The 23,111-nt window shown below is 46.0% G+C and overlaps 1 protein-coding gene across 6 annotated transcripts; it reads left to right on the top strand.

Moving 5' to 3' along the window:
- The first annotated feature begins 887 nt into the window (after positions 1 to 887).
- SPRY1 (sprouty RTK signaling antagonist 1) lies at positions 888 to 18,452 on the top strand. Of its 6 annotated transcripts, XM_032444382.2 has the most exons (3): positions 888 to 1,021; positions 12,484 to 12,550; positions 16,169 to 18,452. In XM_032444382.2, exon 3 carries the CDS (start codon positions 16,224 to 16,226, stop codon positions 17,184 to 17,186), a length of 963 nt encoding a protein of 320 aa, XP_032300273.2. In that variant the 5' UTR covers positions 888 to 1,021; positions 12,484 to 12,550; positions 16,169 to 16,223; the 3' UTR covers positions 17,187 to 18,452. The 6 variants fall into 6 exon arrangements, with proteins under 6 accessions (XP_032300273.2, XP_015717355.2, XP_032300272.2 ...); XM_015861869.3 differs by lacking the exons at positions 888 to 1,021; positions 12,484 to 12,550 and adding an exon at positions 13,322 to 13,466; XM_032444381.2 differs by lacking the exons at positions 888 to 1,021; positions 12,484 to 12,550 and adding an exon at positions 14,499 to 14,921.
- Positions 18,453 to 23,111: the final 4,659 nt, after the last annotated feature.

The raw sequence follows: 23,111 nt of genomic DNA, 5'->3' as shown, positions 1-23,111 counted from the left end.
TCACGTTGTTATGCATGAGGCATCTCCGTGGCGTTTGGATTGCTGTGTTAGCTGGGAGCTGGATGTGTTGGGTGCAGTAAGGTGAGGTGACCAAAGTCATTGGGCTCCTTTCAGGTGAATGTCCCCCTGGCTGCACTGCCACAGCCCAAACCTGGGCACCGCAGCTTTAATGGAGAGCTGTTGCCTTGAGAGTGAGGGATCCGTAAACAGGGCTGCGGGTGTGAAGGCCAAGGGGTGCTTAAGTAGATTAGAACACAAATACAACCTTGAATGTGCTGGCATGCTTCCTCACCAACTAAATGGTGATTACTCCACCAAATCAGCAAGCTCTACCCTTCTACCCTACAGATTCTATCTTTCAGATGGTTATGCTTTTTAATAAGCAGGACCCCTAGAAAAGAAAAAGTAAAAATAGAAAATCATATTAAAAAATTCTGTGTTGATTTCAAGCAAAGCACAAAAATACCAGAGATCCCATGAATACTGAGATTACGGTGCTGTGCACAGGATGCTGCCACACAAAAAATCTCTGTGACAGAAAATCCTTGAAATTTGGTTTACAGAACTCACTGCTGTTTTTTGTACAAACATGTAACATAACTCATCCACCTCTTTCTTCTTAGTGTCGTGGAAATCTTGGTTAAGCTGTCTGAAACGTGTAGAAACAACTGGTTCCCTTGGTCTGAGCCCACATCCAGGCTTTCATCATCCGTAATTTTGGTAAAAAGCTGCTTTTGTTAATGTAACGCATCATAGTAACCGGTTACACTTTCACTACAAAAGGGTGTTTTATTTTCCCGAGGGATGAATAGCAATCGAGGGTCAGCTGGTAGTGCCAAGTGCCTTGATAACACAATTGGCTGCATAGAGCTTTGTTAGGCCCCTCCGTGCTTGCTGGGGAGACTTAAAAGAAGATGGTGGGAGAGCTGCTCCCTGCATACTTGACTGCTGAGGGTCTGAGTTTTTCGCCGAATCACAGAATTGAAGGGATTGGACTTTGGTTTGCCTGCTGGATAAGAAGGTAAGTGCCTGAAGCAGAGCCCAAGGAGCCCTCACTGCCTAACAGTGGGGGCTGGGGAGGAGAGGAGACGGACACAATGTTTGAAGATGACTGTATGAATTTCTGCCCTGAAATCAAACACTCACTGATTTTAGTTTGGAATGATAGGGGCTGAGGGAGTCGGTGGGAGGCAGAAAGTGGGAGTAGCGAGTGTAATCAGAGCAAGGGCTGATCTGTGTCATCTTGATGCTGATTTCGGTGTGTTTGTGACACACAGCTGTAGTCACCCTGACCCATGTTAGGAAGCATCTCTGTTAAACACTCAGTGGGGTCTGGCTTTGATCTCATTAACCTTATCAGCGCTGGATTAGCAAATGTGCTTCTGGAGCCTGACTCTCAAATACTTAAGTTGAGATTATGATTCATTTTTTCTTTCTTTCAAAGTAAAATCAAATCCAAGATTAAGTTGGACATGAGCCAGCAGTGTTAGCTTGCAGCCTGGAAATCCAGCTACATTCTGAGCTGCATTAAAAAAGGGGTGGCCAGCAGGGAGAGGGAAGTGATTGTCCCCCTCTACCCAGCTCTTGTGGGGCGCCATCTGGACAACCGTGTCCAGACCTGGGGCCCCCAGTACAGGAAGGATGTGGAGCTCTTAGAGTGGGTCCAGAGGAGAGCTGCTAAAATGATCAGAGGGCTGGAGCAGCTCTCCTGTGAGGAAAGGCTGAGGGAACTGGGCTTGTTTAGCTTGGAGAAAAGAAGGCTCTGAGTAGACCTCATTGCAGCCTCCCAGTACTTGAAGGGAGTATTTAAACAGGAGGAGGAACGGCTGTTTACGAGGGTGAACAGTGATGGGACAAGGGGGAATGGTTTTAAACTGAGACAGGGAAGGTTTAGGTTAGAGATTAGGAGGAAGTTTTTCACGCAGAGGGTGGTGATGCACTGGAACATGTTGCCCAAGGAAGTTGTGGATGCCCCATCCCTGGAGGCATTCAAGACAAGGTTGGATGTGGCTCTGGGCAGCCTGGTCTGGTGGTTGGCAACCCTGCACATAGCAGGGGGTTGAAACTCAGTGATCATTGTGGTCCTTTTCAACCCAGGCCATTCCATGATTAAGCTGTCCTAGGCCAAACCCACTGGCTTCTGCATTGGTCTCACAGTCTCTGGGTAGTGCAGAGAGGTGGCCTTCATGGAATTCTATCCCTGAGGTGAGAGCCAGTCCCCAGATGTCATCTTCCAGTGTCATCTTTTCATTGGAGTAAATAAATAATAGAATAAAATCCCTTCTCAGCCAACCTGTACAGCACTATGGGTTACTTCCTTGCATTGCTTGTACCTGTTGTGGCTAGAATGGAATGAAATCATGGTATTTTTACAGATTTTTTTCCTCTTGGAAATATTTCATTATAATTATTAAATAATTATTTGGCAGCAGTCAGCACTGCTGCAAAAACCTTTTTCTTTCTTTTCTTTCTTTTTTTTTTTTTTTTTATGTTAAAATGAAATGTCTTCTGGATCTTCTAGAAATTTAGTAGCAACTAGTGGGGAAAGGAGGGAAATTCTGCCTGTTTTCCTCAATGAGAACAGAAGGAAAACGTTGGTGAGTAAAACTATGAGAAAATCTGTGGAGGAAATAAAATTAATAGAAAGCATGTGTGGAAAACTTCCTCCTTCTAAGTGTGCTCATTGTTTATTTCTAAACTCTACATGAAAAAACAATGAGATGGAGAAGAAAAGCCCACAGTACATCATTAAGCTCAAAGAAGTTTTATTTTCCTACGAGTATTTGTAGCCATCAAAAGGATCCAGTACCTCCAGCGGGCCGTTTCGTACCTCCCTGCTGTTTTTCATGGAAGTTTACGTGGTTTTCCCCTGAGATCATGTGATAGGAGATGGTTGCTTTGTGGAAAATAACATGCTAAGCAGATGTGAGGTTAGAACCTTGGGCCCTGTGAAACAAGGGAATGCAGCTGACTTTCAACTGTGAGACAGTCGGAGTAAGGTCCCAGAACAGCACTGATAGGGGCTGAAGCAGAGCTAATGGCTTCAGGAGAAACTGAGGCAATGCCCTGGGCCGTTCCTGTGGCCATTCCTGCTGGCAAGCTCTGCCACACTGACCAAACAAGTTGTAGGCAGTTTGTACTTAAGCATCCACCCTGGCATATCCATAGTGACTATCTTAAGTTAACGCGAGATGATGTATTCTGAATTCGGGAAGATGCTGGCACGGTGTGATGACAAAATCAACCTTGTAAGTGAGCATCAGCTGGAGAAGAGGGGTGTTTGTAAATCTTAGGCTTTTTTTTTTCCCCATCCTTAGAGCTGACATGTTTTACCCTAGTCCTAAAAAAAAGAAAAGCCCCAGTGCTGTAAGAAAAAACCTCCATAGATTAATTTCAAAAAGAAAGTTCCGTGTTACTGCATGCTGTCTGAAAGTGTGTGACTCTCAAGAACATCCAAGAAAAGCAACCGGGTTTTTCCTGGGGATTCCTTCAGAACGAAGTGAGGCCTACTTTGCTCTGTGTATGCTTTCGGAACTGTTTATTTGATTGGTGTCTTGGAGATGGCTTTGCACAAAGATGCGCTCTACACCTTGAAATGGTTTCTGTCAGGATTGGACTCTTTAGCTTGACGTTTTGGGAATAGCCAGTACCTTCTACTGTTACTAGTGCGCTGTAATTTTAAGCTGAATTTATCCTATGACGTTATCTTGGGGACCACGGGAGACACAACAGCTGAGATGAAGCAGAAGTTTTGAATTCTGTTTGGAAGTGAGCTAAGAACCTGTGGAGCTTGTGACTTCTCATCTGGCATGCACTGGAGCAAGTGGTCTCTGGATGGATAGATGGATGCAGCTTTTGACATCTCTGATTAGAAAATAGAGAGTAGAAGTCAGGTTCTGTACTAGCTTTGTGCTTCTGCTTTTATATCAACTACAAGAAAGATTTCCTCCCACTCCCCATGACTTTCACAGTAGCATATATGGAAAGAAAATAATGGTTGTTGCAACTTGCTAAGACCCCCCACTTTTAATGCATTTGCTCTGTGTTATGTAATAGCTGCAAACAAGATGTGTATAATAACCTCAGGTTTTTAATCTCTACAAAACACAACTATTTGAAAGGGTGGTTGAAAGGTTAAGCTAGGAAGAAGAAACTAGTACTATAATAACTGTATTAAAACAACAACAACAACAACAACACAGATTTAACATGTTATATAATCTCTGTTTAACTTGCTCCGGGAAACTCTCCAGCAGCCAGTGTCAGTCTCAATTTTGTACAAGTCTGTACATAACCTTTGTAAGAATTTGTATGAAGCTGGGTGGGGAAACAGTGAAAGAAGAAGTTAGAACAGAATGTAGTCTGACTAAAGTCTTGCTGTGATATGGAGTGCTGAAAGTAGTAATGGAGGCTCTCTCCTTGGAATGCCTACTGGTGAAACAAGCCCTCTGTGCAAGTGACTTCTAATGCCTTATCACAGGCAGTGGACTTCCCAATGCAATCTCATTTCACTTTTGACATTAAGTGGCATTTTGAAAAGCTTCTAGGTATATTAATTCCCTAAGTAAGCATTGCTCTTGAAGATTGTGCTCAAAAGCATTCTCACTTCTCTCAGCTGGACTCAGCAATGCTGTGGGAACAGCCAAGTGTGTTTATGAGCCTGTTGGTTACATATACAGTACCTATCAATTTGTGTTTGCTGTGTTGCTTACAGTTGCAGTGATGAATTTAATGACTGCTAGTAACGCAGTACATGGACCATACCACAGAGGTATCGTCCAGGAGCTCAGTCCCTGCCTCTTTTATACCTAGAAGCTGTTCGCTTATCTCCCCTCTTGGAGCACAGTGGTATGAAGCATGGTGGAAAGGTGCTGACAGTACTGGAATTATTCATGCTTCCTTTGTGAAATGTGGAACGAGAGCTTAGTGCATTACTGCCAAAAAGATAAGTCCAACATTATTGATCTACTCCTTCTGCTGAGCTTTCATCATCTTTTGTTTTTGTCCTTTCCACCTTTCCTCTTGTCTTGTTCTGCCTCCTTTTCCATCTGCTGTCAGAAGGGATCGTCTTCCCGGACGCAGCTCAGCAGAGCAGAAAGCGGTGCTGAAAGTATTTGTGATGTGGAAGTGATCTGAAAGATGGCGTGTTTCATCAAATGAACATGTAGCACAGTAACATCCGCCAGCCGTCACTGAGGAGTGCTTTCCTGTAAAGACAGGGGGAGAGCTGTGCCACAGGGAGCTGGATGAGGATGTTGTCCGGTCAGGATTTGACTCATCTACTTTTATTTGCATATGACCAAACCATTCTTCTGATAAACGTATCAGGTCCTCTTTGGAGAGAGCAAATTGTGTAAAAGTACATTGAAAAAAAATTATACTGCATTTGGTTTTGCAAAAATAGGGCACAATCCAACTTTCCATTGAAAACAATGAGTGTGTATTGAATGTTGTAAGAATTGGCTCGTGCTTACAACTGTAAAATACTTCACGAAAAGCTCTCTTTTGTTTTCCTCAGAGGTTCACATTTGGGTAATTATCTTTGTCAGGAAATCTATTGGGAACAAGACAAAACAACGTGCCTATCGTGTTAGCTCTAAACGTCCATGAGGTTTCCTAAGCTGTGGGTCTTGCTCTGTATTATGGACCTGCTTCAGGACCCACTAGACTGGCATTTAAATCTGACTGGCTTTAAATAGCTAAAGCTTTGTCCACTAATTTTACCATTCAGAGAGGCAATATGACATGTTTTTACCAGTATTAAAAATGCATTTAATATCGGTAATGTCCACAGCACTGAGAACTCCAGAAGCTATAGAATCACAGAATGGCATGAGATGGAAGAGATGTCAAAGCAATCTAGTTCCAACCCTCCTGCTGCAGGCAGGGTTTCCAAGCAGCAGTTGGCAAGGAACCTACAAATGCACTTGAGATTAAATAGGCTTTTATTGACATATCTCTGTTTGCCAGTTTGACTTTTCAGTCTTACCCCAGAGTGGAAGACTGGCTTCAAGGTCTTATTTCTTGTGTATCCATGCTCCTTTTAGAATGCTTCTTCTTTGATGTGATAAGGATATCATATCCAGAGGTTGGTATAAATCCCTGCAGGTGATTTATATTATATATTATATAAATAATTATTTTGCATACTTGAAACATTTCTGAAACATTTTTGAATGCCCATTTTTAAACTGATCGCTATGAAGATCATTGTCATTGTAATATTAGTAATTTAATCCAATTGAGAATGATAACTGCCACAGAATTTACTTGGTACCATTTAGTGCTTTGGTGGTATGTTTCATAAACTCTTGTATAAGTCAGTGTTTTCAAGGTCTGCCCCAGGAGGTTAAATCTCCCTTCCTACCTTAGGAAAGACTCTTAAGCAATTGATTCTTTGGTTTTCTAAGAAGTGCTGAGATTTTATTTATTTTTAAAGCAGTTGGCACCCAGCAAAATTAAGTCAACAGGAGCTGATGAGTCTATGGGAGTAATTGTAATTGGCTCAAATGATTATTCTTTTTCTGTGTGTGTGTTAAGTTTAGAAAAGAATGGTAGTTTTAATTCTTGACACCAATCCAGCTCTGAAATGTTTGTTTTCTGTTTACTTTTCATGCTTTTTTCCCCATCCATTTATGTGATAAAACCACTGTCTTTTGAAGGTCTCAGTGGGCAATCTGTACCGTACTAGCATCAAAAGCTCAGAATACGGTAGCAATATGTATATCTTTTATATATACAAGAATATGATAGGCCTTTGTTTATTTATTTATTTGTTTGTTTTTAATGAGGCATTTGGAGAAGCATCAGATAAGCAATCTTAGCTATAGGAGAAGAGTGATGTTTAAGTTCTAACAGACTGATGTTTTCATAATTATCCTCTGCAGCACAGAAATCTACTCCTGGCAATGGGAGCTATCTCAGAACTTTGAGAGATACAGATATAAGCAGCAGTTGACCCTGATATGTGCTGAAGCTGAAGACCTTATTGAATACTCTGAGGTCTCTGGCTGGTTTGCTGTGCATAACAGAGTGGAGCCCACCAGGGAGCTGGGTTGGTTTTTTTTTCCCTTTATTTACTTAACAACAGGACAGGAAATAACTGTGAACTCTGAGTTCAGTCAGGCAGTGATGTCCACATTTCTAAGCTAAGACAAGAACCAGTGGGAACATGCTCAGTAAGAATGCTGGAAAAGGGAATGCATTCTGTATTTTTCATTTCTTCCATTGGATGAAGTTCTTAATCATTCAGCTGGGCACAATTCATATTTTTCTACTTATTCAGATCTTTCTCTGGGGCTCGATTATTCCATGCGCAAACAGCTGTAAGCAACAGTAAAGCAACAGCCATGTGAATACTTAAGTATTATAGCAGTGGTCCAAAAATGTTCATTTTGTGGTAGTGCTGACCACTGTAGTGTTTCAGAAGGTTATTACTCCATTTTCTGAATAACTTTCAAAACCAATGAGCTTCAGCTTTTTGAACTTGGGAATAAGTAGGTACAAGATCCTAATTAGGCTTTGAGATGATGCAAAGAGTTATGTCTCAATAGGAGATGTGGTCTTTACGCACAGACTTTTGTATCAGCCCATGCACAAACTGAGCAGCACAGTTCCCATGTCATCCCTGTCCTGCCTCCCGCTGCAATGGAAACGAGAGGTTTTCCATCAGTAACGCTGCCATATGTGCAGTGATGTGTTCTTTATTGTCAAGTCACTTTCAGCAAGAGAAATCTGACCTTTTCGAAACAAAAGCCCTTGAGGGTTAATATTTATGTATAGATGAATATGTATGTGTTTATGTATAGATGTGTGTATGTATATATATGTATGTATGTATGTATGTGTGTGTGTGTATGTATATATATGTGTGTGTATGTGTTTATGCATAGATGTCTGTCTTCTGCAGACAGTGCCGTGTCTATGTGAGAGTTGGTTCTCCAGATATGCATTTTCAAAGGCACAATTACCAGTAGTAAGGTGCAGAGGGAGAAGTGTCAGTGAAAGAAAACCCATCTCTCAGTACAAACTTCTGAGGGATCTGTGGATCAACTTCCTCCCTTCTTGCATTCCAGGGAACTGAAGGCTGTATCTTAAAATCTCATTGAAATAGCTTTCAGCTGGTAAGGCAGAACCAAGAATGTGACATAGACATAAGTTACAGCTTCCCTACAGAAGCTGTTGAAGCTGCAGAGGGAATCTGAACTTAGTTGTTGACACACTGTTCTCGAGAACAACAAAAGAGATTGTGTTCATTGGGCCAGCCCCATCATTCTTGCTAAAAGCAGTCTCAGGTTTCCATGTATATTTTCACATCAAATTAGAAATGCTGCTCCTGAGACCTCCTTCAACGGGCAGTGACAGATTGCACAACCCGATAAACAGTCGGCATTCCTAGAGATGTGCTGAGGTACCAACAGCCGAGTTTCCACAAGCGGTGAGCTAATAAAAACATGCACACTGCAATGTCTTTAAATTAGCACAGAGCTTTCCCTCTTCCTGTGATAATACAGTCCACACCCAGGGAGTGGCCACTTCTTGAACAGAAATGGGAAAGGTTTGTTCCTCGGTTGTTTTTGAAGAGCAAGGCTATTATTCAGTCATGGTGGATTTCCTCTGGCTAGTATTTTATCAGCTATAATTAAAACAGCCACCTCCTTTCAGTCAGCTCTCAGCACATACTTACGCAGCTAGATCTACAGCGCTTAATCCCTCTGTGAGAAGCTTTGTAGCTCTACCTGTTTGTTACCTAACTCAGCTGTAGGAGAAAGCAAGAGAAAAGGAAAAGCAGGCTTAAGGAACTACTTAAACTCATACGGCTACAGAAATTAAATTACCCAGGTTTCCTCCTTGCACTGAATCATCTTGTGTAAGGCCAGGCAATGAACGCAGCAGCTAAACACGAGGTCTTAAGAGGCAGTCCTCCGAGAGAGAAAGAAACTGAACAGAAAGAATAAATGTGACTTTCTGAAGGGGAAAAGTGAACATATCAGTTCCCTACAGGGCAAGCAAATAGCAAGCAGTGAACAGACACGCTGTGCCTTAGTACTTTGAAGAGCAAACTGTTTTGCTTCTTGTTAGGTGTCTCTGCAGATGTGCTGTCATTCCTACCACTTTTCTTCAGTGCTGCTTGTCTTCAGTTGCATTTTTGGCAACAAATGTTACTTTGCTAATTCTTCACAGCGAAAGCAAGGCAGCCCTACAAACTACCACAGGGGAAGGCTAAAAAATGATATAGGTGCTACCTGAGTTGCAGCCTACCCCAGTGTTTCTCAGTGAACCTCATTTACAAAACATAGTTTTCAGTGATTTAGAAATAGCTAGGAGGTATCCTTAACCCCAGCACACAACTGCTGACTGAGGCTGGGAGAAATATGCACAGAAAACACTGCTTTGTCTCATTTGGTGCAAGAGATGGGAAGGGCTGCACGTTGCCAAGCCAAACTTACTGCACCTTTGGATTTTCTTTCTCTCCGACTGGTGCTAAACGTGGGCATGCAGCAAACCCCTCGCTCTGCAGCACTTCCCCCTGCACTTTGATTCAGTGTTCACGTGCTCACAAAGCAGGTTCAAGTTGAGGTTCAGTCCTTTGTTCTCGGAGGTTTGCCTGGCTGCTGCCTCGTACTATCTGCCTCTAAGAAAAACTGATGTTATCTTCTAAAGAGAAAAGTCGAGATTGTATTCGCAACTGAGAATTTCCTGTGTGCCTGCCCCCAGCCCATGCGCTGACGGCACAGAGCAGTGGCTGTACGTGGCTGCGCTTCTTCACACAGCTCTGAGAACACTCTCTGCACGGTAGCTGGAGAAATCCCCAGCCGCTGGTCCCTTTGATCTCAGATAAAGGTCAACCTGTCTAGCAGAAAGCGTGATCGGAAATGCAACCTCACAACCTCCTTCACTTTCTCTTTCCTACCCTGGAGTGGCTCACTGTGTCTTTCAAGGTGTGCCTCCACTATGGCAGGTACGGTTTTCACTTCAGCTCTTTGGAACATCTTTATATCGTGCCATGCTTCAGACAGGGCTGCTGAGATTTCCAACGAGCTGATGGGTAAAACCTCCAATAACAAGCAGCATTCAACAGTTATTGTAGTTATTTATGTACAAAGGTGTGTTCATGTATGTGTGCATGTAGACCTACTAAAGAATTAAGAATTCACAGTGCCGGTGGTTCTTCTCCTAAAGAACACACGGTTTCCCTGCACTGCATTTCAGAGGTTCTCTGAGCACACCATGGGTCCTGAGCTTCCCAGCGCTGATATCTGCACAGTACCTCCTTGTGCAAAGTCAGACTTTCTGACATGCTGAGGCCTTGGAGCTGCAGAGCCCAGCTGTTCCTTACAGCCTCTGCAAGCTTCTTGCCACACAGCACGGGCTGAATGCATGACTTACACGTTCTCCAGGTAAGGAGGCTGGCACAGCAGTTTTGCTTCTAATTGTATCTGGCTTTAGATGCTAATCTGCATTGTTGTTTTTTTAATTGCTTTTAAATTCCTGTATAACTTTCTAATTGTTGTTACAGCTGTGAAGGTTTGTAGGTGACTGACAAATAACTTGTGCAAAGATAAACACTTTCTCTGCTGAGTTTCCTCAAAGCCGTATTGGCTTAAGATACTTATCACCAAAGAAGATGAGTGATGGGAACAGTAAATATTGAATTCTTCAAGCATAGGCTGTTGGACACCTGTTTTGTCTGAAATGACACCGTGTGAGGATAGATGGGACGGCTTTTGCTTTTTATAGATGAAGCAACCTCATACCACTGAGGGGGAGGCATGAGGTGCTGATGTGTGGGTCTGAGAATGCATCCCTCTCCTATGCTGGGATGTTTGCCTTAGCATGGGATACAAGATGTTGCTTAGGGGGAAATATAAGGGTACCCCTAGGTGGGATGGAAGCACTGTTGCCCATTACAGCTAGAGGGATGATCACAGTTCACCTTTACAGAGCTATGGTTCACGATCAATGAAGGTCAATCAAGTGAATTAGGAAAGTTGCTTTTGGGTGTGGATTAGGAAAAATAAATATACAAACAAACAAACAAAAATGAGCCATCTACTCCGAGGGAGAAGCACTACAAGAGTGCAGAATGAGGAGATTATCTGCAGTGATCCTGCAAGTGAAAGTGGAAATAGGGGCTGAATCATGACTATCAGCGATCATTCAGTCTCTTGAACCTAATTCTCAGAGGTTTGTCGTGAGGATTAACTTTGTGCATAGAGGGCTGGTCTCTCTTGACTCCTTTTATTGTCAGTAGAAGAGAGAGGCTCCCTGCAGGACAGCTTGGATTCCCGTCTGTCTGTCAATCCTCAAAGCAAGGTTGTGCCAGGATGTAGTCATAAGGTGTGTCACTCTTCTTCCAAGCTGCCAACTTATTCTCCAGAATTCTAAGCTCTCCATTTTCTAACGAAAGCTTTTTACTGCTATCACTTCCAAGAAAAATCTGAGGTGACTTGCAGGAGATGCAGGCGTGTTTGCTCGAGTGTGTGGAGAACCTTCCTGATATAACTGGAGGGTTCTGCCTTGTTTCGATGAAGTGTTAATTCTGGTGCCAAGCGATAGTAGACCGTTGCCAGTATGCTTGATTATTTTAGTGACCCATTTAAGCCCGGTATTGTATGTCTAAAGTCAAGCTGTTACGCTTGGCATAGCTTTTTAGGGTTGTACCTGCTCTAGCGATGTACACGAAGTAAAGGTGTTTAGCAATGTTGTTATTGCAGTTTCCTAGGGAAGAAAAAAGCACTCTGCCTCCTAAGAGAAGACAGCTGGTTGCTAGGTGCAGTATACTTGGCTGTATGGCCCCAGCAGCGCAGTTACCTGCAGTCTGTCTGCAGTTTGCCTCCTGCTGCCTCTGATGCTCCCCCAGTCAATGTTGCTATGAGAATTACTGTGTGGAGCACAACCTACAGAAATGCTGTTTCTGTCTTTATTTAAGGCAACTGAAAGACATCTAAAATGCAGCGCACTGGCCCACAGAGATGGGGTTTGTTGAAAATAGCTTCTTGCTTTCTGCTCGCAGTGGTGTGAGCACGGTTTGGGTGGGCAGTCACATTGCTTAACTCCCCTAGCAGTATCAGCTATGAGCTGGCCTGTTTTTATGGCAGCACCTAAGATTGTCATGCTGATGTCACTGGCCTAGTAAAGATTAATGCAATATAAGTGCACCACGAGTGTGTGGTCTGGGCAGACAGAAGAAGCGACAGCAGAATCCCTTTGTACTGGCACTGTAACAATGGTTTGCTTTTGGGTGAAGCTTCCTTCTAAGCTGCTTTGGGTATTCCTAATGTGGTTTATTTTTTGCTTTGGGACAAAATGAGGCAGAATCTCCTGAGAAAGACTGAAGAAAGCTGACTGAAGTTCTTCAGGCTGGAGACTTCAGGGGTGTTCAGCCAGGCATTAACAGTCTCACACATCCCAGTATGTTGCTTTACTGTTTATAACTCTCCAAATGTTGATTTCTTTTTCTGTAATTTCTTTTTCTCACAGAGATGTGATGGAATCACCATCCCTAGAGATGTTCAAGGACCATGTGGACCTGGCACTGAGGGACACGGTCAGTGGGTATGGTGGGGATGGGTTAATGGTTGGACTCGATGACCTTAGAAGTCTTTTCCGACCTGATTTTTCCATGTGTAGTTGCTTTTTAATGCTCCATAGTTACTCAAGTAGCATATATCAGAGAGAGCTTTCAGCCATGGTGACGATGGCTTTGAAGGCATTGCTGCACCTTCTCCATCATCACGGTAGGAAAGGTGACAGACTTCCCATGGACATCTGCAGAGCCAGGCCTGGTAGGGCAGTGAGGGCAGTGAGCCCTTCAGTACCCGCAAAGGGCAGTTTGCCATCCAGTGGATGGGTAACGAGGGCAACGTATTACAAGCCCAACGCTTTCTAAAGCCCTCGGCTGAAGGATCGCAGCGGGACACGAAGCTCCGGACCCCCCTGTGCCGGCGCAGTCCCCTCCCGCAGGGCGCCCCCTGCCGGCCGGGCGGCGCTGCCACCCGAAGCTGCGGGCGGGGCGGGCGGGCGGCATCAGCACGTGCCGGGAGGCGCCGGGCCGGGGCCGTGCCGAGAGGAGCCGCCCCGCCCCGGGCCGTGCCGATGGCCGCGGCGGGAGGGAGGGAGGGAAGAAGGGAAGGAAGGAAGGAGGGAGGGGAGGAAGGAGGCGGGAGGCCGGCGGCCGTGACCTCGGCTGGAGCGGCGGGAGCGGCTCCCGGGAGGGCGCGGGAGAGTCCACTCCGGGATTTCGGGGGCGCCGCGCGGTGACACATTGACATCACGGGGGCGCGGCCGGGCGGCGGGCGGGGGCTGCGCGCTGAAAGGCGGCGGAGCGCGGCCGCCCTCACTCCGGCACGGCGGCGGGACCGGGAGGGCGCGGAGCGGCGCGCGGCTGCCTGCACTGCCCGGGCTGGACCCCGCGCCGCGGCCGCCAATGTGCCTCGGGAAGCGGGCTGCCAACGAGCCCTCAGGTGAGACCGGCCGCGCCGAGACGGGGCAGGTGCCGGGGGGCGGCGGCGCAGGGGGTGCGGGCGAGCTCGGAGCGTGTCAGCGTCCGGCAGCGGCACATGGCAGCGCGCGGAGATACGGAGCCGCGGCGAGCACCGCGCTGCGCTGCACGGCGCCCGTCTGCAGCGACCGCGTGCGGAGCGGGGAATGAGCTCCGAAACGGCGGAGGAAGAGCCGGAACGCCGCGTCCCGGCCTCTGCGAGGGGAGGATCGGAGAGCGCGGCCGGAGCGCAGCGCACGCCAAGGGCTTTTCTCGGCGCCGGGACGGCCGAGCCGAGCGGAGCGGAGCGGCTGACGGGGGAGCTGCCCGAAGCGGCTCCGCGCTCCGCCCGAGGGGGCGATCCGAGCCGGTTAGGAACCGCGGTCGGAGCCGCGGGGAGCTGGAGGCGGGGGCGTGCGGCACGCACGCGCCGGGAGCCGAGCAGGTGCCGCCGGGCACGGGCACACGCTCCGAGCGCGCCCCCTCCGCATCCCGCTGCACCGCCGGGAGCGGGGAAAGCGGCCGCCGACGGCGGGGAGCGGGACGGGCGGAGCGAGCGCGGAGCCCGAGGGGCGGGAAGCCGGGCTGAGCACTCGGGACGGGAACGAGGCGCCCCCAGAAGGAGCGGCCGGCCGCCGCCCGGAGGGGCTGCGCGAGGCCCCGGAGCCGGCGGCGGGGAATCCCCGTACGGCGCTGCCGCTTTAAACGCCGGGAAGTCCGCCCTCGTGAGGCGGCAGCGACCTCGGGCTGCGCCCTCCCCCCGCAGAAGGGGGGGCAGCCCTTGTTTTCATTCATAACTTTTTTTTTTTCCCTCTTTTAATTCCCCTCCTCTTCCTTCCTCCTCGCTCCGCTCGCAGAGGGCGCCGCGCACCGCCCGCCCGGGGCCGCCCGAGCTCCGCGGGGCGGGGATGGGACGGGATGGGACGGGATGGGATGGGATGGGACGGGATGGGATGGGATGGGATGGGACGGGACGGGATGGGATGGGATGGGATTGGATGGGAGGGGGCAGCGCCGCGCTCTCGCCCCGCGTGCGTTCTGTTACTCGGTGCTCCCGGCCGGGGGCGGGGGGGGGCAGCCGCTTCCGACGCCGCAGTTTGACCTTCTTTCTCGCCGTTCTCTCCGCTCCCGGCCCCGCAGCTGGTGCTGTCAGTCCGCGTCCCCCCGAGGTGGCAGCGGGGGCTGTCGCGTTTCCTGAGCGGATCGCGTGTCTCTCCCCCGGGATCTCGCTCCGGGCCGCCTGGGCTGCGTGTGCGTCTCGCCCTTCTCGCCTCCGTTTACATTCGGTGCGTGTCGCGGGTTCGCGTTCTGCGCTCGGCAAGAGCGCGGCTCGTGGTGTGTGATGAAGCGCAAAGAGCGCGGCGGCGTTGGAGCCGTTTCGTTTGATTTTACCTTCATCTACTGACCCTAAATGGGAATCGCGATCTTCGCTGGGCAGGTGAGCGCGGGGACTTTTGCATCCTTATGAGCGGGCATCGCTTCTGTGAGCGGTCGGCAGCAGAGATGCGTCCCCACCTGCTGCAGTGAGCTGCCTGCCCCGTGCTGTGCTGCGGGACCTGCTCATTGCCGGGGCTGCAGCGTGTCCCGGTGCTCGTCTGTCCGCCCTGGTGTGCACATCTCGCAGGGGTGGAAGGGGAGCGAGTTGTTCTGGGCTGTCTTTGAAGGGAGAACAGTTTATTTGCTTTGCTTTATGTATTAGAGCGGCAGCCGTTCCGTGGGTCTCGTGTGCAGCTTTTATACGGGTGCAGGGCTGTCACTGCAGTTTTCCTAGTCGGCGTTTGCAGTCTTAGGTCAGTAGTTGAAAGATAAACCATGAGGGTTGTGCATGGGAAGCTTTCATTTGGTTTATCTCATGAGAAGGGATCTGCTCATCCATTTTAACTAGAGACTCAGTAAAGAACTTTGTTATAGCTTAGGTTAGCTAAGACACTTAGCTTGTCTCATTCTTCTATATCCATATTCATGCTCTGCCCTTTGGTGAGAGATGACCTGAAGCTGGCTTCTATTTGCACACTTTTGTCTTTGTAAGGTTTGGATGTCAAGTTTCCATCCTATAGGAAATGCTTTGTCCACCTGACTGTGTTTGGGGCTCCGCTACGCGTACACCTCACTTCCAGAAGGAGCCGTACCCAAATGTGATGGAGTGCGGATCTCTGCAGCTTTCTGGTGCTGCAGACCCAGGCAGAAAAGGGAGGACAGTGCGTGCTCTTCATTCTACCAGCAGAGCGCTGACCTGACAGTGCTTGTTCCCATGTCCAGCTTAGTTCTGGGGGCAGGCAGAACTGCTGTTGCTAATTAGACCCCGAGTTTGGTAGCACGCGAAAAGCACGCACTTGTATGGCTTGCCAAGTGAGCGCACAGGTTAATAGTGATTTTTATAGTTATTTTCTTTCTGAGTTTTCATTTGAATGGCGAGGGGTCTCCTCCAGCATTCCTCACCTATGATGCCATGCCCGGGCTTTCCTCACTGCTGGACTTTGGCCAGATCCTCAGCGTTGCTGTAATCCCCTGCTGAAAGAGATCGGCACCAGGTGGCTTGGGCAATTTGTGGTTTGCTATAGCAATTTTATTTTCAGACGGTATCCTGTTCTTTGTTCCTCTTTTGTGCTTGATCTTGTGTATGCGTGTATATATGTACACAAGCGGTGTTTATTTATACCTCCTGTCTTCTCGTTATTATTCTAGGATTTCAGATGCATGCCAGGTTCCTGCTGAATGCCAGAAGTAGAGATCACTACAGATGGAGCCCCAAAGCCAGCACGGCAGTGGTGGTTCGCTGGTGGTGATTCAGCAGCCCCCTCTGGACAGCCGGCAGCGGCTGGAGTATGAGCGGGAGAGCCAGCCTGCGGCTATCTTGTCACTGGACCAGATCAAGGCGATCCGTGGCAGCAATGATTACACTGAAGGTCCATCTGTGGTGAAAAAGTCTGGCCCGCGGACAGCACCGAGGCAAGAGAAGCACGAAAGGACTCATGAAATCATACCGATTAATGTGAATAACAATTACGAACACAGACCCAACCACGTGGGGCACGTGGCACATCAGCATAATGCGAGGGTTCCTGTTTTGAGCAGATCAACCAGCACGGGGAGCGCGGCCAGCTCTGGGAGCAACAGCAGCGCTTCTTCGGAGCAAGGGCTGTTGGGACGGTCGCCTCCATCGTGGCCGGGTTCAGGCCACAGGTCCGAGCGGACAATCCAGACGCAACCCAAGCAGTCGTCGTTGATTGTAGATGATCTGAAGGGTCCGTTGAAAGAGGACTTGACACAGCACAAGTTTATCTGCGAACAGTGTGGCAAGTGCAAATGTGGTGAATGCACAGCCCCGAGGGCCTTGCCTTCTTGCTTGGCCTGCAACCGGCAGTGCTTGTGCTCCGCGGAGAGCATGGTGGAGTATGGCACCTGCATGTGTTTGGTCAAAGGGATCTTCTACCACTGTTCTAACGACGATGAAGGGGACTCATACGCGGATAATCCCTGCTCTTGCTCCCAGTCACATTGCTGTTCTAGGTACCTGTGCATGGGAGCCATGTCCTTGTTTTTGCCTTGCTTGCTCTGTTACCCTCCTGCAAAAGGATGCCTAAAACTGTGTCGAGGGTGTTACGACCGCATCAATCGTCCGGGCTGCCGATGCAAGAACTCCAACACTGTCTATTGTAAACTGGAGAGCTGCCCCTCTCGGGGTCAGGGCAAGCCGTCATGATTTTTGGAGGGAGGTTTACTTCCTCCAATGTTTGATTTTTCAGGTTGTAGCTGATATATATAAATATATATATTTTTTTTTTTTCTTCCCTCCCCCCCTTTAGGGGTGTGTAGGGGGGCTGCTTTCTTTCACCCCCACCCCCCTTGCCCTGCTTCACATACACAAATTATTCCCTTTGAATCTTTGTTCTTCTCCTCTAATTGAGTCAACCGAGTGTGGAGTGTTTTACGTATAGTCATTTGCTGCTCTTTGGTAAGTGTGGACTTGGTATCTGCGTCTGCCACCCACTTTGGCAGAGTCTTCTGAGTCTGTAACTGAACCACTCCTGAAAGAGACAGTGAGGGCTCATTTGGCTCTTGCAGCTTCTTGTTCTGAATATCTTCCCAAAGATGTTTTTCATTCTCAGCTATTTTTTTTTTTCCCCTCTAACCCCCTTGGGTACCTCCAAGGAATAACTCTCATGAGTGAGCTGGATTGTGAAATAACTTCTTGTCTGTGTTCTTTCCGGAAAGGGATGTAAGGCTCTACCAAACTAAAGGCCTGATTCCTTAGTAAGCAGCCTGCTTTTTTGGCTTGTTTGTTTTCCTCCTCTTGTAACTTCTACGATATTCTCAGTCCTGAGAGTTGGCCAATTGCTCCTATTGCTTTGTTTTTTTCTTAACACAACTTCAGTTTTTGCTACGCTATGTAGATCTTCATATTGGAGACATTATGGCTGCAACCGTACTCGTTTTTCTCTAGCTGTCAAATCTTTGAAGGATATTGCTCACTCCACCCTCCTCCTGTTGTTGTTTTAGTCCATCAGTATCACGCCGATATTAAAGTTGGTGGTGTTCATGTACCCAGACAGCCTTCAGGTGTCATTGAGTCACCTAAATGTTCTCGAGTCTTTAATGTTTCTCGTCATTCTCTTGTTTAGTGGTTTATTTTTTTTTTTTAGCTCTGCTCTGTACTTTATAATTTTATTCTGTTCCCTGTTTTATTGCCTTAGCCACAAATTGTGGTCCTTTTTTTGTATATTTTATGTATAGAACACAAAGTTGAATCCCAACTATTTTTAAGACAAAAGTCTGTTAAAACTTTTTTTATTGTAAAGAATATTTATTATGTGAATCTCTATTATTTTATGATATTTATTGCAAAAAAGACTTTGAAAATGTACTCATGTCTGAATATAACAAAATATCAATACTTAACGAAATAAGGATGACGCGAAGAAAGTACATATGTTAACTATAATGCAGAAAATATATTAATTAATGAAAATGGCTCTCGAGTTCTTTTGTTACAATGAGAAGTTGTGAGCTACTCGTGCATATTCTGGGTTCTTGAGGTTTATTTTTCTCTCCTGGTTGGATATCAGGTAGCGAGGAACTCCCTGTTGATACTTCAAAACCACTAGTCTGTGCTCTACTTTAGTTTACCTAATTTTGAGTCTGCTAACTATTTGTCAAGCAAGTTCTTGCAATTGGATGTATGCATTGTGCTTAGCGGTGCCAGGAGATACAGGCCCTGTTTATTTAACAGCGTTTGGGCGGATATTTGTGAAGGAGGAAACCATAACTTCAAGGTTTTTCCTTTTTGTTTTGTTTTTTTGTTGTCGTTGTTGTTTTTTTTTTAAAGAATTCCAAATTAACATGTGAAAGTACTTTAAATTTTCCTACATGGAACTTCTTGGCTGGTTAAATTGTATGTCAATTGAAGCAATGAACCTATTGAGCTCAATTCTTAATAAAAACCAAGAGGCAGGATATAAAACAACATTTGTGTTTCTGCACTTCGCTAGCTTTGAAGGTTGTGTGTGCATATGCGAGTGTGCGTATGTGTGTGGCTTGCTTGGTTCTTTTCCCATACGTTTTGCCGATGTCAACTGAATCTACCTTGTCTTCAAATGAAAGGCTCTTAAGGGTGACCCAAGTGTCACGGCTGTTTGTGGCCATTTAACACGTTTTCAACAAAAAAGCTTTTCATTAAGAGTGAATGGGGAAACCTCTTTCTTCTGTCCACGTGGTTCAAGGCTAACCTCATGATTCTTTTAAAGGAAGAAGTTTATTAAAGGGATGTCATTTCATGTGGTATTCGGAGTAAGTGGTTCTAGAGAAACTCCACTTCAGGACCACGGTAATAATCTGACAGATGTTGCACTGCGTTTTGAAGTCTTGCTGCTTTGAATTGATGTACTGGAGCTGTTGTATCTCCCAGTATGCTGATGATTTGAGTAAGCTGGGCTTTTGTAGCAACTCCATCAAACTCAATCCAGTGTCTGACTAAAAGTTGTGTTCTTTATTGAATGGCTTGTATAATTTCTGCAAGGTATATGATGAAATTGTAATATGGGTGCGTCTAAGAAGCCACTTGCTTTGCAGAGTACAGTTGGTAATGCTGCATGTACGTGTGACAGAACTTACAGGTGAGGAAGCCTGTGGGATGGCAGTGTGGATGTTAATCTGCTTTCCAAGATTGCTTCTTAGGATGGAGCAAAGCCAAGAGAAGAATATTTCTGAGGAGTAAGTGACTCACTTTGAACTACTTCCTTATCACTAATACTTCTCCAACAGTGGCAGCTGCAAACAGCCCTCGGGAGACAATGAAATCCTTGTCAAGCAGTCACTGTTGGTCAGATAAGACTGTTTTTAAGACTGTGTGGTGACCATCAGAAATACTGGGCCAAATACATCTCTATAACTGGATACAATCCAGCTCTGCGTTGAGTAAGTTTGCTTGGAACGGTGCTGATGGTTCTTCCTCTTTGAGGGGAAAAAAACATACATTCTTGGTCTCTGCTTCTCTTTTCCAGCCAAGTATCCAAAGTGGGGATTTGCAGTTTCTTAGGAGGAACATTTGATCTATGCAGATTCAGAAGATGACTGTTTACTGTATGTCTTAATTGTGACTCTAAGTGCTGTGAACCCTAGAGAAGGCAGCGTTGAGGCAATGGAAGTAACATGTTATTGTGGATATTGTATCTTTTATATTTGATGTACATCTATATTTGAATTTATTCTTGGGTCCTTCAGATAGCCTTAATGTATAGAAGTGGATGTGATCCTCTCGGGCAGATTTCTGTGGTGTAGAACCTATTAGGGTCACTTGAGAGCAAGTGGATGTCCTTCCGGTGGTGGTGGGGTTAAGCAAGCTGACAGATGCGTGAAGTGAGCCTCCATGACTTGAGAGACAGAAGCTATTTTAACTTTGCTCAAAGTAGTCAGTCATTATGGTCAGTTCTACTTCCTACAGTACAGTAACTAGAACGTTCAATACAGTGTCATGTAGGGAGCTGAATAGGCGTACTGAATGTTAATAGGAATTTTGATGACTGGGAGACTGAATTCTTCAGTGTTTGTCAGTGAGTTGCTCGGGTTACTTTCCACAGGTCAGACTGTCAGAGGTCCAGTTGCTGTTACAATGTAAATGATAATGATTTCTTAACCATTTGCAGATAGCTTTTATTTTAGAGGAAAGGAAAAAAAAAAAAAAAAAGGAACTTGGTGTGTAAAAGGATTGGACATATGTGTAATTAGGCAAGAGGTTCAGCTGACCTACTAACCTAATTGTATAGGTCACTGATGGATTTGAACAAGCTGGCCATCTGGTTGCATGCAGCTGAGTGCTGAAATGTCTCATGTAAAGTCTGCAAAGAAGGGAAAAAAGGAAGCTTCTGCAGGCTGGGATTCAGGTCTGCGTTTGCTTAGCACCTTGAAAACTGTGGTAAGAGATGGGTTTGGGAAGCATGTTAAATCTCCATGCTCCTTGCTGCAGGAATATATTGTTAGGGTGAAAATTTGTCAGTTCAGGTGTATGGCTAAAGATAGCTGCGTTATACTAATTCTAGGGTAGATGATAGTGTTATCCGGGGGGGGATAATGCTTAACAAATGAAAAGTACTTGCTCTTGTTTATGGTTCCATATCATAAAGACAGGTGGGAGAGGATTAGCTCCTCTCTCTGTGATAAAACAAATCTGTTAAGAGGGATTAAAGGGGCTATATGAAATGTTTTAATTGACTTATAAGAAGTAATAGATTTCTTTTTTCTTTTTGTCCTGGAGGAATGTTCAGGACCTGCTGATACTTCTGTGATTCTTTTTCTGCTAAAATTACCTCGGGATGCTCAGGAATCCTGAAGAAATGTTGGCTTTCTTCCAGCTGGAGCACTTTTGTCCCAGTCATGGTGGTACTTCAAGAAACCTGGGATACAATTCTGTTCTCACATCACACAGTTGGATTTACTGGCCTTATGAAGTGTGTGGGTGGTACGGGTGTCCTGATTAGCGTTTGTCAAGTTACTTCTGATCTGCCCTGAAAGCAATTTTCCTTCCTAGCTTCAGTGATTTCTCACCTTTTTCACTCATAGGAGTAGCCTATTTAGTAGGTAGCCTGGTAAGCCTTGCTTTATTCCCAGAGTGATGCATATTGCTTGGTTTATATTTATGACCAAGAGATAAAACGCTGTTGCTTTTCCCAGCATAATGCTTGCAGTTGCCACTCCCACTTCTCCAGGTGATGGTATCTTCAGATGAGAAACATCCTCATTTGCTTGTTAGTAAATACAAATCTGGGACGGATTTCCTGTAAACCACACATAGGTCTAAGTCTGGATGGGTGGAACCGAGCCATACTGAATGGCAGGATCTGTCAATGCTTTTGATGCACACATGCGTTTGGAATAAAACCTAAGACTATATTGGCAAAGGAAAGACTGTGCTATCCCAGGGCTATATATATATATATATATATCTTCAGCTTGAAAATATAATTATTATGAATTGCTCATTTTTTGGAGAAACATACATTTGTCTAATTACTAGAGAAAGGTGTAGTGCTAAGCAAGTCTCTTGCACTGTCTTTGTATACATGTACAGCGCTACAACTCTGAAAACAAATATCCTACAGAACACATTGTCAAAAAGCACAAATGTTTGACAGGGGCTCTACCCCAAAGGGATGAACATTGTGTTTGTGCAATAGGGAACACAATGGAACTCACATCCTGCCTGACCCTTTGGGGCCACGACCATAGTATGGCTGCTTTGATAACACAGAATATTGCTTCTGAATGAAGTCAATGGATTTACACCGCTGCCTATGTTTGCTCGAGGACAGTGTACACCCACTAGCGGCTAGTTGCCCCAGCGGGCAGCACTAAATGACCTTCATCCTGCTGGTGGTATTTCTTCCTTCTCTCTTTTTCTACTTTGTGATGGTGGTGTTAATGGGGTTGGTTTATGTGGAATGCTGTATTATAAATGACTACGATTTATCAGTGTTACTGTGTTCCTATTTCACGTGTCAGAGTAACTGGGAGAAGATGCTGGAATAATTTAAACACACGCTGAAATTATCTGCTTGTTTAACTCTGTAACAGACTTAACAGAAATTGTGCATCTTCTGGAGAGCACTTTAGGATTCAGACCTTCCGACAGCCCTTGTGGTGCTGAGGAGATTCTTTTTTAACACTTTAAGCAAGAAATAAAATCATTGATGTTGTCTGGCCTGGAAAAAAATCCTCTCGACAGCACTTCTTCTTACTGGTAATGTTCAGTGAGATGCTTTTGGATCTGCGTGCTCTCAGCAGATTACTTGAAGATGACAGTGAATAAGCCACTTACAAGGGACAAAGCGGGGAGGTGCTGTGGCTTTTCTCCAACCTGAATTGTGGTAGATGGTGCGGTACCTTGTTTTTAACATCAAGGTTTCCTAGTTGCCCCTGCTCAAAATCCATTTTCAGCAAAGTCTATTTCCTGTCCCTATCCATTTCCTATTGTGTCCTGTATCACACCTCCTCTTTCCAGAGAATGTTATGCTTGTTTGTTATTCTACAACACGTGCAAATCTCTTCTGGGTGAAAAAAAAAGCCACTGTTGTGTGAGCCACCTACCCCTCTGCTATTGGACACTCACTGCTGTAATATGTTTCTGCAAGATCTG

This window comes from Coturnix japonica, chromosome 4, assembly GCF_054131305.1.
Source record: "Coturnix japonica strain WE chromosome 4, WE-NBRP24, whole genome shotgun sequence".
NCBI classification, from domain to species: domain Eukaryota; kingdom Metazoa; phylum Chordata; class Aves; order Galliformes; family Phasianidae; genus Coturnix; species Coturnix japonica.
The sequence above is the reverse complement of the archived record's forward strand: the minus strand, read 5'-3'. Positions and strand labels throughout refer to the sequence as shown.

Coding starts and splice junctions, on each gene's coding strand:
- SPRY1 (XM_032444382.2), top strand. CDS start 16,224: ATGGAGCCCCAAAGCCAGCACGGCAGTGGTGGTTCGCTGGTGGTGATT.